General features: G+C 40.2%; 1 protein-coding gene across 1 annotated transcript; it reads right to left on the bottom strand.

Annotated features, from left to right (window-relative positions):
- Positions 1-2,241: 2,241 nt before the first annotated feature.
- On the bottom strand, positions 2,242-4,750 carry LOC149943209 (transmembrane protein 179). Its single transcript, XM_090177836.1, has 2 exons — positions 4,605-4,750; positions 2,242-3,584 (listed from the first exon to the last, which is right to left on the bottom strand). The coding sequence occupies exon 2, from the start codon at positions 3,562-3,564 to the stop codon at positions 2,899-2,901; it is 666 nt and encodes a 221-aa protein (XP_090033962.1). The 5' UTR covers positions 3,565-3,584; positions 4,605-4,750; the 3' UTR covers positions 2,242-2,898.
- Positions 4,751-14,719: the final 9,969 nt, after the last annotated feature.

The raw sequence follows: 14,719 nt of genomic DNA, 5'->3' as shown, positions 1-14,719 counted from the left end.
ACGGAACGCAGTAGTAAGCTTGTTCTTCCTATTGTTAGAATTTGTTAACAAGTAATAATTCGGATAGGATAGAATACAACGCAAAAAAATCTTCAATTTATATCTGTCATTTTAATCCGCCAATTCTAGGCTCTAGGTTCTCTCATATCTGGACCCTGTTTTTAGGCAATGGCAAGGTTTCAAGACCAATTAACAATAAGGCGTTGCAAACAGTTGCATTAAAACAAATTTGGGATGTAATTTACAATTTTTTTGCTTTTTTAAGGCATTTAATTCACAGAATTCATGGAAAGGAAAAGTGAGAACGCCACGATGAGATCTTAAACCACCTGAAAAACTTAGTGCCCTTAATAAGCAGATAAAATAGAAGTCTTTAAAAATACAAAACGTCGTTATTTTACAACAGTTTTTTTAAATATGCTATTAAATTTGTTTTAAGTTCTTCAAACATTCTGCCTGTTTTTATTTGATTAGTCATGTCATTCCATGCCTTGATCCCATTATCTTTAGTGTGTTTTAAAGCAACTGTTGGCTTTATCATTGCCCTTGTTATTAGAGATGGCAAAGAATCTATCCGATTCTTCGAAAAAACGACTTTACTGGAGACCTTGGTGCCATCTATTATTTACGTAGGAAGCTTAAATTCAAAATAGCAAAACAATAACGTCACCAGAGAACCATTGTAGAGTATTAAACAAGTTATACTCTTAGTGGAATTTAAGCTAAATTAAAATATTGTTAAATATAACTAATTTAGGTTGTTAACAAATTTTCAAATGAGCCAATCAACGTGTGGGTACTTTTATGTCCCGCCGTTTGGGTTAAAATGTAGCTTAAGTACCTGGTTTTGATTTCAACACTAGCAACATCTGTTAAAAAAGGAGCTACTTCACATTGAGCAGACACCATATATATATGAAATGGCATAGATACCTTATGCTGGACTAAATTTAGGGCTTTAAAGTGTACTTGTTGTAATTGCCACCAACGTTAAAATTAATTGGGGATCCTTAAGTTGCTTTTGAGTGTTCAAGTTCAGGGAACCAGTTAAGTATACATTGAGGGGTTTTTTTACATCTTATTTTATACATAATGTTTAGAGTATTTACCATTAACATATATTAAAAATTATGAATGTTCACAATTTGTTTAGCTTCTTAAAGATATGAATACTTTGGTTTTTTAGCAATTAATTTTATGGCGCGATTTATTATAGATCCAATTTTATTTAATTCATTCTTGGGCGCCTTAGCATAGAATATGATAGCATATTCAACAATTCAATTATAGATTATTCTTTAAGTATCATTATTAAGATGATACTGTAGAGGTCTAAGTAACCAAATTCTAGATTTCATTTTATTGATAGTATATTGAGTATGCTTTTCCCCTAACAGTCCTTCATCAAGCCAAAGACCTAAATATTGCATAGCTTCAGTTCTTCCAATGGTTCCCGCACAGATTAATTCAACTTCTGTCGCTTCATTTTGTATATCCCAGTTTGGAGAAAATAATATAAATTTTGTTTCATTTAAACGATGATAGTTTCATTGTTTATATAGATCTTCCTCAGCATTACGAATTAGCTCTTATAGGTTATGATTACAAGTGGATATTGCATTATCGTCAATGTATTCATTGCTCATAGAATGACTGAGCGCAGTTTGAAGGTCTGCGGTGTATATGTTGTATAAGGTTGTGGCTAGTACATCACCTTGTGGCACACCATGCTTATCGGTTTTGGAAAATTGTTTCCTATTGTCCAACAGTCCTATCTCAAATCACAATTTCGTCCATTATTTCTATTAATTACTTGTGCTACACCGTATTAAAAGCCTTAGACAAACAATTTCCGTTTTCAAGACTTAAAACCCAAATTTTTCATTTTTAATCCATGATTTTCCCATGCTATTTTACGTAGAGAAAGTTGAAACTGAGTTTAAAAAAAAAAATTGGTTGCCATCGCAAAACGAATCTCCACTGAAACTTTTCCCTTTAGGAGCTTTCAAGGTACATGAAGGTCTACTAAACCCCCAAGTTTGAAAAAAATCGGGGAGAAATACCTTGGGATGGCTCCTTATAAGTAAAACAGATGTAATTCAAAACATCAAATTCCATTTATGAATGAAGATGGCAGAATCTTTTTATGCTTGGGACCCATTCACTTAGCCAAAGGGATGTTAAATAACATGCTTGTGAGTGATGTGACCAGTCTTTAACCCTAAATCAACAAAAAATATTTAACAGATTTAATTTTCAAAAATATCAACATTACATATATTTTTCCTAAAACTTTCAAAACTACAAAAAAACTTGAAAAATTTTAGTACAATAGGCAAATAGTTTTATATACTTTAGTTTTAGTAGATCAAACATGTTAGATTGCGCTACACATACCTACAATACAATTAATTGTCAATTAAAAGAATATTCTCATGAATGATATATTTAGTCAGCTCTTGTAACAAGAATACACATCAAATATAAATTACTTAAGTTACTTGCTAGTACCACAGATGTTAGGGGAAAATACATAATTTCCTGTATGAAAAAGTAATACTACTAACAGCACAGTTGTACGGAGAGATAGTACATATGATACTCTACCTTTTTTAAATGGTAGTTTAAAAATATTTCACGTTTAACAGTCCCAAGGAATATTGTAGGTATTTATTTCAACTAAACCTTCTGCTAATTATATCTATTTTTGAGAAAAATAATTAATCCAGATTACTTATCATTTTTAAAACATTACATTAATATTACACTTAAGTATTAATTACTTTATTTTGCTACAATTTCTACAATTATATACTTAAAGGATGCTTTATTAATATTCAGATATATTACCTACAGTAAAATGATGAGTATGTAAAATAATATTATTTACACTTATATTTAATTATCTACCTCTAGGAGGGAATCAGTATCTCCTCGTAACAAACGCTGCCTTTCTCTCAACATACTAACTCTCATATTTTCTTGTTCGTGGAACCTAAAAAGTTTTCTTGTAGCGAGTACAGTCAAAAGTACCCAACACACCCATGAAACCCAAGCTCCAAATTGGGCAGTTCCAAATTGTATGTAGAAACCATATGTTTTGATGTTATTATCTTTTGGAAGTAGCTGTGTCAAAGATGCATCTTCGCAAGATGGAAAGCGCTGAGTCACAGCATCACACCAAACTTTAAAGCCCCCAGAGATCATAATTGCGGCAACAAAAACAAATCCGGTTAGAATCAAACACAGAATAGTATCTAATAGCGCAGAAAAAAATGAACTGTCACTATTGTAGTATAGAAATAGACACATTCTAATACACTGAGCTATAGAGATTGCTAAAGACAACATTCCAACAAAGTCGGTGAATGTGCAGAAAGAATTTGATGACCACTGAGGAGTAAACAGTCCATCTTGTACTGAAAATGATCCAGTTGTATAGAGAAGACAGTGATCTTCAAATCTTTTTAAATGTAAGCTGATGGGAACTGCGATGCATAAAGACATGCAAAAGGAAACTGCATATCCTGTTGCTTGGCTTACTACTAAAAGATTTAAGGGCATCGTGAAACTTCAGGTTCAATCTGAAAAGAAAAAAGTGACATACATAGAATCTTTTCTTTTTAAATATTTGAAGATTTGGTTCTTTGCAATAAAAATCTATAATTTTCACCATGGTAAGTTTTTTTTTAGCTTAAGTGTTGGGACGGGCTAGGGCTAACAAGCCATACAGCCCAAAAATAAAGTATGAAATACAGAAACAGGGATAAAATTGGAAAAGTTATAGTCTAGTTCAGGTGATCATGACTGTTCATAAAAATAAGGAGATTCCTCTTGAAAAGGTTGATGGAGCCAGCACTAACAACATCTTCCGGGAGGGAGTTCCAGGGGATAATGGTTCTACAGAAGAATGAGTATTTTAAGTAGTCCCTTTTAGAGTGAGGTAGATGGAGTTTCCTGCTATTCCCACGAGTGACAAGTGTAGAGGCCGTGTAGGAGAAGTAAGTCTGACCAGAATTGCGTAACAGTTTGTACAACAGTACCAAATCCAAGTATAGGCGGAGAGACTTTAAAGGCATCCAATTTAGTGTAGCAAGTCTGTCAGAACGAGATAAAGTCTGGAGAATGAAGGGAATTTTAGAGGCACAAGCTTGAACATTTTAGAGTTGATTGATGTGGTGTTTTTGATAAGGGTTCCAAAGACAGGATGCAGACTCCAAAAGCGGACGAACGAAGGTGTTATAAAGCATGGTTAGATTTTTCAGTGAGAGGCCAGTCAGTTTGTATTTTATTATAGCCAAAAGACTGTTGGCATGATTACAGATATTGGAGATCGAATTTAAGATCCGAGGTGATAATGATGCCAAGGTTAATTCTCTACGCATGAATTGGTTTGGACACCAAAATCATTCAGTGTTTCAATCAACAGTAAATTTTTAGTGTAAAAGGAATTCGGCAAAACGAGTAGTATGTGTAATATAGGAATATCATTCCTATGTTACTCATTCAATAAGGCAGATTATGAGGCATAGTACAATGATATTTATCATTTTTTATCTGGATTTTAGAAATAAAACTTCTGAACCAATATTAAAATAACATACCTTAATTATAATACTAAATTACTGCAGATTTTGTTACTTTTGACATTATTAAGTATTGTATAACATTTGACTAAAGCTTTTCATCATCTTCAAACGAAACAGTATATTCTGTAGAACCTATAATGCCTCTGTCAGGGCTTCCACTGTCTAGTGATTTCACCAACGTCAAAATCTGGCAGAAAATCCATCTTTACCAATACAAATTTTCTGGTTACCGTAGGGTACGCGACAAATAATAAAATTCGTTTAGACATTACTAAATTGTTAATTTTGTAAAATTGAAATTTAACTATATTTTTAAATAGTAATTATTTTTAAACCTACTAATCATATTTATGAATATTTTTAACGGCCGAAAAACAACAAATATAAAATACCGAATTATTACGAAACTAAAAAGAGATGTCATGACCATAGAAATCTCATAGGTAACTAGAATGCTGCCGCCTACGGCCGAGCTTGACGCCAGTTCGCCTTGAACCTTCAGCCAATGAGAGGCCGTAGAGTGGTTCCGCCAAGGAGGATAATAATCCTCCTTGGATCCGCTACTATAGCGGGAGATAGGTGACGTCATTCTCTCTGGTGACATTAAATTCTTGTCAGAACCACTCTTTGAGCTCTGATTGGCTGAGATCTGGCTATCGTCTGCCCGGCGTTTGGCCCATTTGCCAGTTACACGGCAGCATTCTAGTTACCTATGAGATTTCTATGGTCATGACTGTCGCCTTGATAAATAATTTGAATATCAGACTACGTCCACCGCTTCTCCAATTTTAATTACGATTTACTAAATTATGACCAGAGATCGTATATAGCTACGCCAAGGGAGATATGCAAGTTTTTCGGTAGGCCGTACATCCGTATCATGGCGCTATCTAGTGGAATGGAGTAAAACTAGTGTTGTAAGTTGTAACAGAAGTGAAGTTATTGATCTCACACTGTGTACAGCGATAAAATCAAGAACTGGCATGTGTCTAACGAACCGTCTTTGTCGGATCACAGACACTTTTGCTTTAATATTCTGGTCAAACCTGTATGGGCTTGTACCGCTATTCGTAACCCCAGGGGCGCAGATTGGTCCGGTTACAGGGAAGACTTAAGCTTATTCCTCAAGGGTGATAAGCCACGGCTGTCATCGGTGTTGGATTTTGATTTGGCTGTTGATCGCGTTCAACAGTGCATTATCGACTCCTATCACCGCAATTGTCCGGCAAAGCCTGCCAACCGGCCAAGGTTAGTGCCTTGGTGGAACACGAGATTGGCAGGCTGCGCAAAGAAACTCGTAGGCTCTTCAATAGGGCAAAGAAGGGGGGTGATTGGGATGCCTATAAACGCACCCTCACCACCTACCACAAGTCTATCCGCGATGCCAAGAAGGCTTCGTGGAGGGACTTCTGCCATAACATAGTGTATGTTCCCAGTACGGCCAAATTAATGAAAATTTTGGCACACGATAATACTAAGCATCTTGACACCATTAAGTTGAAAGATGGTAGTTTTTAAAAGTCCGGTAAGGACACTCTGACACATATGTTAGATGTACACTTTCCGGACTCTAAGGTCACCAGCAATATTGGCACTGGCACTCTCCCTTTGAGGATCAATCGAACCAAAAGGGAAGATTGGGCAGTGGCGAATAAGGTCGTCACGCATTCTAGACTTATATGGGCTATAAAGTCATTTAAACCGGATGTGTTTTTTCCTATCCTTTTACAGGAGGGCAGTGATATTCTATGCCCTATGCTGCTGAGAATCTACAGGGTTTGTATTGTTCTAAGGCATTTACCTAGCACCTGGAAGCTGTCTCAAGCAATCTTTATACCCAAGCCTGGTAAATCTGATTACCTGGAAGCTAAGGCATTTAGGCCAATTAGTCTTACCTCTATTATCCTAAAAATTCTGGAGAAAATGGTGGACAACTATATTAGAGAGGGGGTTCTTTGCAACTCTCCTCGGTCGGCTGCTCAGTATGCCTATCAGAAAGACAGGTCTACTGAGACTGGCCTGCATGGTATCAGCAGCTGACTGGAAAAGGCAATTGAGCACAAGGAAATTGCGCTAGCAGTTTTTCTTGATATTGAGGGAGCCTTTGATAAGGTCTCCAGCGCAGTTATACTTAAGGCTGCGAAAAAATTTGGTATCAATGACACATTGTGCCTTTGGATCAAATCTATGTTAACAGACCGGAAAGTGACATCCTCCTTGCTGGGGGACTCCCTTATGGTGGTTGCCCACAGGGGGGTTCTCTCTCCCCTTCTTTGGTGGCTGGTGGTGGATGAACTTGTTCGGAGGTTGAACAGGAAAGGATGCCGCTGTTTCGGTTACGCTGATGATATTGCTATCATCATTACTCGGAAATTCCCGGTAACAGTGAAGGACGTAATGAGGAGGGCTCTAGCATTAGTTGAGAGCTGGTGCCGGGAGGTCAACCTCATGGTTAATCCTAATAAAACTGTCTTGGTTCCATTTACTCGTAAAAGGATAAAAGGCATGTTCGAGGGTATTTCCTTATTTGGAAAGGGCCTAATAGGGAGCACCGAGGTGAAGTACATCGGGGTCATCCTGGATAGCAAACTAACATGGAAGCCACACCTTGACTATATAGTCAAGAAGGGCAAAATGTTATTTTGGAGAACTAGAAGTACAGTTAGCAAGACCTGGGGCCTAAGCCCCAGAGCTGTGTACTGATCATCAGACCTATCCTGTCTTATGCAGCTGTGGTCTGGTGGCCAAGAGTTACTTTAAGGACTGTGCAGTTTGATCTGCGCACTCTACAAAGGCTGGCTTCTGTCGGCATTACAGGAGCCATGAGAACAGCCCCAAGCGCTTCTCTGGAAATTCTACTGAATATGCTTCCTCTCCACCTTTTTATTGAGGAAGCTGCCTTTTTAGGTGCCTATAGCCTTAACCAAAATGGCTGGTGGAAGGCTAATAATTGGGAGCATAGCCACACCAAGCTCTATCGGGATATTTCCAATCAGATGCCGATTCTGACAACGAGTTCTGATATGATGGTTACTAAACTTCACTTTAGTAAACCTTTTGAGGTCAACTTCCCTAGCCGTGCGGAGTGGAGTCACTTGACCCTCGGTACCAGAGGAGAGATTGTCTGGTTCACTGATGGGTTTAAGGCCCACTATGGCACTGGTGCGGGGATGTATTGCCTTACTAATAATTTTGGCTTTTATGAAAGCCTAGGGATACACACTAGTGTATTCCAGGCGGAAATTTTTGCCATTTGCTCCTATGTTGCTTACTGCTTACATCTGGGGTATCATGGGAAGGTTATCCAGATTTATTCGGATAGCCAGGCCGTTCTTAGAGCTCTCGGCCAGTATAGTATTCTTCCTAAACTGGTTTTTAGCTGCTTAGATCTCCTCTGTGCTCTTGGGTTGCACAATAATGTTCAACTTTGTTGGGTACCTGGGCATAAGGGGCATCTTGGGAACGAAAGGGCCGATGCCTTGTCCAAGGAAGGTGCGAGGGCTGGGTTCATTGGGCCAGAACGGTAATGGTACTTTAACAAAAAATAAAGGAGAACAATTTTCTGAAGATTTTTCCTCCGCAATTATTCAAATTCCAAGTTCAATTTACGAATTATATCCTTGTGAAATTTCAAAATCTGTACGACCACGTAGCCGCGTCTATCCACAATATAATCTTGAGCGCGGAGTTTCAAAAAATATGGAGACAACTCTTTATAATGGTTTAGCTTGGATAGCTTCTCGAATTCTCGACTTCATTGTCTAAATTCTAAAACAAACAGATTTTGAAGGACCAAGAAAAACGGGTCTTACTTGGTCAGCTCACAACTCAATAATTGACGAGTCCAAAGAGCTTACTCGATCGTATCGCGGTACTTCCACTTATTGGTTCTTCTCCAATGGAAAGATCATTACAGCTAATGGTCATGAAAAACTTCGAAAAATTAAGTCTAATTCAAAGCCAATAGTGACGATGGATTTGGGTCTTTATCACTCTATGGAACAACTTGAAATGTCGCTATTAATCGATAATTGGATTTTATTGCCAGGGGAGTTGCACATTGAAATGGACCCCAACTGCGTGCCTTTTGAAAATTTGTGGAACTCATTGGAATAACAGAGATGTGGCTAGAAGCTGGTTTAAACACTTCTCAAACAGTTAAACGTATTTTAGATGGAAAACATCTTCGGAGGGCCAACGATGTAATATTAGGGCTATAATTATCTAATATAGCCTAATAGGTTAACTAAACAATGTATATTTTTAACGTTCTTTTTTATTGACATGACGTCATACTTCTAGTATAAAAAGCCGGAGAATTATTCTCAGGGCATCAGTCTCCTTATGTAAAGCCGCGTACAACTATTGTTAATAAATCTTGTTTTATTGTAATCTTCTTTGTATCATTCATACAAAACATGGTGTCAGAAGTGTACGACCCCTGCTTTCCGACCATACGGTGAACGAGCTGATCCTGCGTCCGTACTCATTACGTGCTCCTGTTTCCGTCGTAGCAGTTGGGATCCCGTCAACATGGCCGATGCGGTGCAGACCTTCGCATCTTTTCAAGTATCACCGCCAGAACCTTTCAGTTTCTCAACCCCGAACGATTGGCCGCGCTGGAGAGATTCCGTTTTGCCTCTGGGTTGAGTTCCAAGCCGCCTGAAGACCAGGTTAACGCCTTAATCTACTTGATGGGGGACAAGGCTGACGATATCTTTGCATCTTTCACATTCGCCACTGTGGCTGCTCACAAGGACTACGATACAGTCTTGGCAAAATTCGAAGGTCATTTTGCCGTCCGAAAGAACGTAATCTTTGAACGAGCTACCTTCAATTCACGAGTCCAGCAAGAGGGAGAACTGGTCGAAGAATTTATCACGGCATGCAGGGCGCAGATTGAAAAATGTAGCTACGGCACACTACAAGATGAGCTTCTCAGGGACAGGATAGTCGTTGGTGTCCTGGACAAAGCATTATCCGAAAAGATGCAGCTTAACGGCACACTCACGCTGGAGAAAGCAATTTCCACGGCTCGGCAATCTGAAGAAATTCGTCGTCAGCAGAAGTCTCTGAATGGAGGGCGTCAGAACGGTAGTACAGCAGTCGTGGACACTCTCAACTTACGAAATCAGTTGCGGATGTGACCGCATAAACGTCCATCTCAAGCAAAGAACGGAACGGCAAGTAAATCTAATAATGTAACGGTTACAAACTCCTCTGCAGATTCTTGCCGGAATTGTGGCAAATATGAGCAACACAGCCGAGAAAAGTGTCCTGCTCGCAAAGCAACTTGCAGAAAATGCAAGAAGACTGGTCACTACGATCGGGTCTGTCGAAGCAAGGCAACGAATGAGGTCACATCCGAAGATATTAGCAGTCTGACGTCAGATGTCTTTCTGGGCGAAATTACCAAGACCAAGGTGGATGGTGAACGTTGAGGTTAATGGCAGAAAAGTGCGAGTCAAAATCGATACCGGAGCCGACGTTAGCGTAATTCCAGCCAAACTCTGTGATACTTTTTTTTCAAGATATAGCGCTGAAAATGCCCGATCGCCGACTATTCGGACCCGGAAGGACGATACTCCGCTGCAAAGGGGTGATCGAGGCGGAACTGTCCAAACATGACGCCGTGGTTCACGACAAAATCTATGTACTTGACGAGCTACAAGATCCACTTCTCAGCCGGGATGCGAGTGAAACCCTGCGAATAGTACAACACATCGGTGAAGTACAACATACCGAGTTGTTGAAACTGAAGCTATTATTATTAGTATCCGGGTCTTTTCAAAGGTCTGGGCCGCGTAAAGCGAGAGTACAGAATCGAACTGAAACCAGGAGCCATACCTTATGCAATCACCACGCCGAGACGTGTTGCCATACCGTTGATGAAAAAGGTAGAGGCAGAGCTAAAACGGATGGTGGAGCTGGGTGTCATCCGGCGGATCGAAGAACCCACAGATTGGTGCGCTCCCATGGTAATCGTGATGAAAAATGCTGGAGAAATCAGAATCTGTTTGGATTTCACGGAGCTTAATCATCATATAAAGAGGGAATCTTACCAGATGCCGGCGACCGATCACACGTTGGGACGATTGGCTGGTGCACAGATCTTCTCCAAATTGGACTGCAACTCTGGATATTGGCAAGTTCCTTTAAATCAAGATTCTGTACCATTAACCGCATTTATGACTCCTTTTGAAAGATTTTGTTGCAATTGCCTCCCATTTGGACTGACGTCAGCATCCGAACCCTTCCAGACTCAGATGTCGTCGTGCGTGTAAGGACTTAACAACACTGTATGTCAACAGGACGACATACTGGTCTCGGGGAAGGACACGGCTGAGCACGATGAGCATCTAACAAAAGTCCTGGACAGGTTAAAATCGGCCGGCATAACAAAAAGAAATGTCAATTTGGAGTCAGCCGGGTCAAGTTCCTGGGGCACATCGTCGTTGCTACCGGCATCCGTCCAGATGACGACCAAATCCGAGCGATCACGGAGATGAAAGCGCCATCAAATGTATCGGAACTAAGAAGACTATTGGGAATGGTGAATTACTTGGGGAAATTCATTCCACACATGGCTGAACAGTCTGCTAAGCAGAAAGAACAGTTGGATTTGGGGTCCAAACCAACAGGCAGCATTGCAATTTCTTAAGAATACTTTGACCAGTAAACCGGTTCTCGGGATTTTCGATCCAAAAAAACCCACCACAGTATCAGCGGACGCCTCAAGCTATGGAATTGGAGCGCCGTTACGACAAGAGCAGCCTGATGGAACGCATCAAGTGATTGCCTACGCCTCAAAGACTCTGTCTCAGACGGAACAAAGGTATCATCAGATCGAAAGAGAGGCCTACGCATTAACTTGGGCGTGCAAGCGTTTCGAAGATTTTATTACAGGACTGTCCATCATGTTGGAGACTGACCATCAACCTTTGATTACCATTTTCCAATCGAAACAGGTGAATGACTTGTCACCCCGACTTCAGAGGCTGCGTCTCCGCATGATGAGGTATTCGTACAAAGTTTACTATACTCCAGGCAAATTGTTGGTTGCAGCAGATACGCTCTCAAGAGCGCCACTTGGCGACGTGAACGACGACGAGCTTCACCATGAGATCGCAGCGCACATTCAATTAGTGATGAGTAATCTACCAATTTCCGATCCTAAACTTGCTGAACTGTTTCAAAAACAATTGGCAGATGACACCTTCATGAAGTTACGGCATTATATCGAGCATGGCTGGCCGGATAAACGGCGTGTTCTAAGTAATTGCGTTGACTTTTTTCCGTACAGAAACGAAATTTCTCTCCAAGACGGAATGCTGATGAAAGGGGCGAGGTTGATCATTCCGCAAACCATGCGAAGTGTAGTTTTGGATAAGATTCATGACGGCCATGTAGGAATCGTTAAATGCCGGGAACGAGCGAAATCATCGGTATGGTGGTCAAAGTTATCGAAAGAGATCGAAGAAAAGATCAAACGATGTGAGAAATGCCTGAGGGAGCAACGTATTCGTCGAGAGCCGTTGCTACCATCCGAACTTCCGGGACGACCTTGGGAAATGGTCGCAGTGGATATGCTATGTCTTGAAGCAAAATGGTATTTAGTAATAATTGACTATTACTCAAGATATATAGAGGTCCCGACGAATGCGTTGAACAAGAAAATCGAAAGTTGAAGGTTCTTGGCGGTTTGGTTGAAGTAACCCTTCGACCAGAGACTCAAACAAAGTTTTTCTCACTTCACCCCTAAATGGGTCAGAGTGTACAATAACTGGTGGCTTTACCGGGGAGTCAGGGTCCGGCTCTTGTAACCCAAAAAGGCGGTGGCGCACTGGGAGATGTTGGCTCTGATTAACAGGTCCTATCTCCACCTCCGACGTCGGTCAGGTTTGGGCTGGAAACTGAGCTTCGGCTCAGGTTAACGTAGAGGGTCCGTGCAAACTGGCTGCCTCGGCGGATTATGTAGCCTGCTGTGGGGCGGCGGGCCTCCGTTTGAGGGAGGGCACGGTGGTCCTGTTTCCCGGACTTTTGGGGCACACCGGGATCTCCGGTGCCAGCTGTGCCGGGTTATGTGGACGGCTGTGTGCCCGTCGTTCCCCTTTAGGAGCTCTCTCCAAAGGGTATGACTCTTTACCTACGTAGGTAGGGGTGTCGGCTGGAGTTGCTACAGCATCCACTCTTAATCCTACTGCTGTGTGCGAAGTGAGAATTGGTTCACCCATTGCTGCACCTTCTGCTGGGTTGAGTGGCTTGCGTCAAAGGTGCAACCATCAGTAGTAAGGTACTACTACCCATGCTGGATTTGTCACTTGTCCGGGCTTGGGAACGCTGGCGTAGGGCACTATGATGATAGGCCTCCGGTGGTATGGCCCCTGTTGCTAGGTACACCGGGCTATAAATTCTGACACACTATCACTTCACCCCAATTGGCGAAATTAGCAGAAAAAACAAAACAAATGGCGGTAAACAAGCGTAATCACTAGTTGAAGGTAAAGTAAACCTTTGGGACCCTCTTCGCAATGTCATTCTTTATTTGTTAGTACAACTGCAAAAAAGCGAATGTTAAAACCAAAGTTGGCATTTTAGAGTTGAAAGAAGATCGGAATCTTTTCGAGCGTCTAATTATCTTATTTTGTTCTCAGCCAGATAACGATTTACATGACGTAATTAGAAAATACGAACTAACTGTCGCACAAAGAGCTTTATTCAGTGCTGATTAATTACTAAATCACAGCGACGATAAAGCGAAACTTCTTCATCTGCTTGTTGCACTATCGAAGCCTTCCGAAAATAGAGAAGATTCTACCGATCAGAAGCGCGACATGACTTTGATGTGGCTATAATTGATGGAATGGCTGAGGTACAGTCTATGAGTATAAATAACTTGAATCAGGAATCCATACCTCTAAATAGAGTTATGGATTCCTGCTTGAATACGTGTTCCGAACTAACGAAATACTTCTGCGATAGGGTTTTCAGAAGTTCATGTAATATTATTCGATACTTATATCGAAAACTCCCTTAAATACGTCTTAGAAGGCAAAAAGGAAATTCGGCAATAAGGTACAAGATCGAAGGATTTAATACCAAGATTCGCTCGGTACCCTTAAAAAAGTTACTCTCACATATTAAAACCAAAGATAAGCTCACCGTGTTCTTGAGTAATTTTCTGATAGAGGAAGCTAATCGAAGAAAAAAAAAGATCATGGTGTCGTTCAGTGTGAAACCAGTTCCTATTGGTGTTCCAACTTACTGTAATTTCTTTACGTAAAATAATAATTTGTTATTTCAATACCTGATCAATTGTTTGGTATTTTTTAGTATTTGCTGTCTTTATAAGGCATCGTTTGCCATTTCTAACTTGTTTGTCATCACTTTTTTTGGTGATCGCTACAAATGAAATCAGATTTAGCTAGACTCCAGCTTTCACGGTTTAAACAATGTATCCATTTATCAAGTGGTTTGGATAGAGTAAACCTATTACAGTTTAAATCAATAAGAAGCTTACATCTTATTATACAAATATTAAATCCTATCGATGAAATTATAGTTTTGAAACTTAAAGAGTAGTTTTGGCAGTGTTTTATTACACAACTTTTACCCATTTATAATTTGCAAAACGCAGAAAATGTACGTTATTAGGCCTAATCTGTCGCGTTCTTTTTTCAAATATTAATTTTGGTCACCGATATATGGCACTATTACGTAGCGCATTTAGAAAATATCGGCGTAAGGTATATATTATATTTCATATTTCATGCATTGAACCCAAAATATATAAAGAACATAAAGTGAACTTCTTCGGCCATTTGATACCTCTCACTGTATTAGCCATGTAAAATGAGAAGCTAGAGAGGGCAGCGTTATTTCCCCCTTTTTAACTACCAATCGCAATAGAGCTAGATTACCTCATCGGAATAGTCGTTATACGTTACGCGTCGGCGATTCCCAACGGAAAATAGTTCAGCGACACTAGCCCCTCTAGAGGCGAAATTGTCAAAGTCGTGTGCAGCGTCTGCTTTTCCTTGAGAAATTAGCGCAGAGGCCCAGTAATTTATATTACATCGTTTTCTAGGTTTGTTTTGAATTTGAATACATAAAATTTTGTCGGTTTAGTA

The sequence above is a fragment of the Leiobunum rupestre genome, chromosome 6 (assembly GCF_980474605.1).
Source record: "Leiobunum rupestre chromosome 6, qqLeiRupe1.1.hap1, whole genome shotgun sequence".
In the NCBI taxonomy this organism is placed as follows: Eukaryota; Metazoa; Arthropoda; class Arachnida; order Opiliones; family Sclerosomatidae; genus Leiobunum; species Leiobunum rupestre.
The sequence above is the reverse complement of the archived record's forward strand: the minus strand, read 5'-3'. Positions and strand labels throughout refer to the sequence as shown.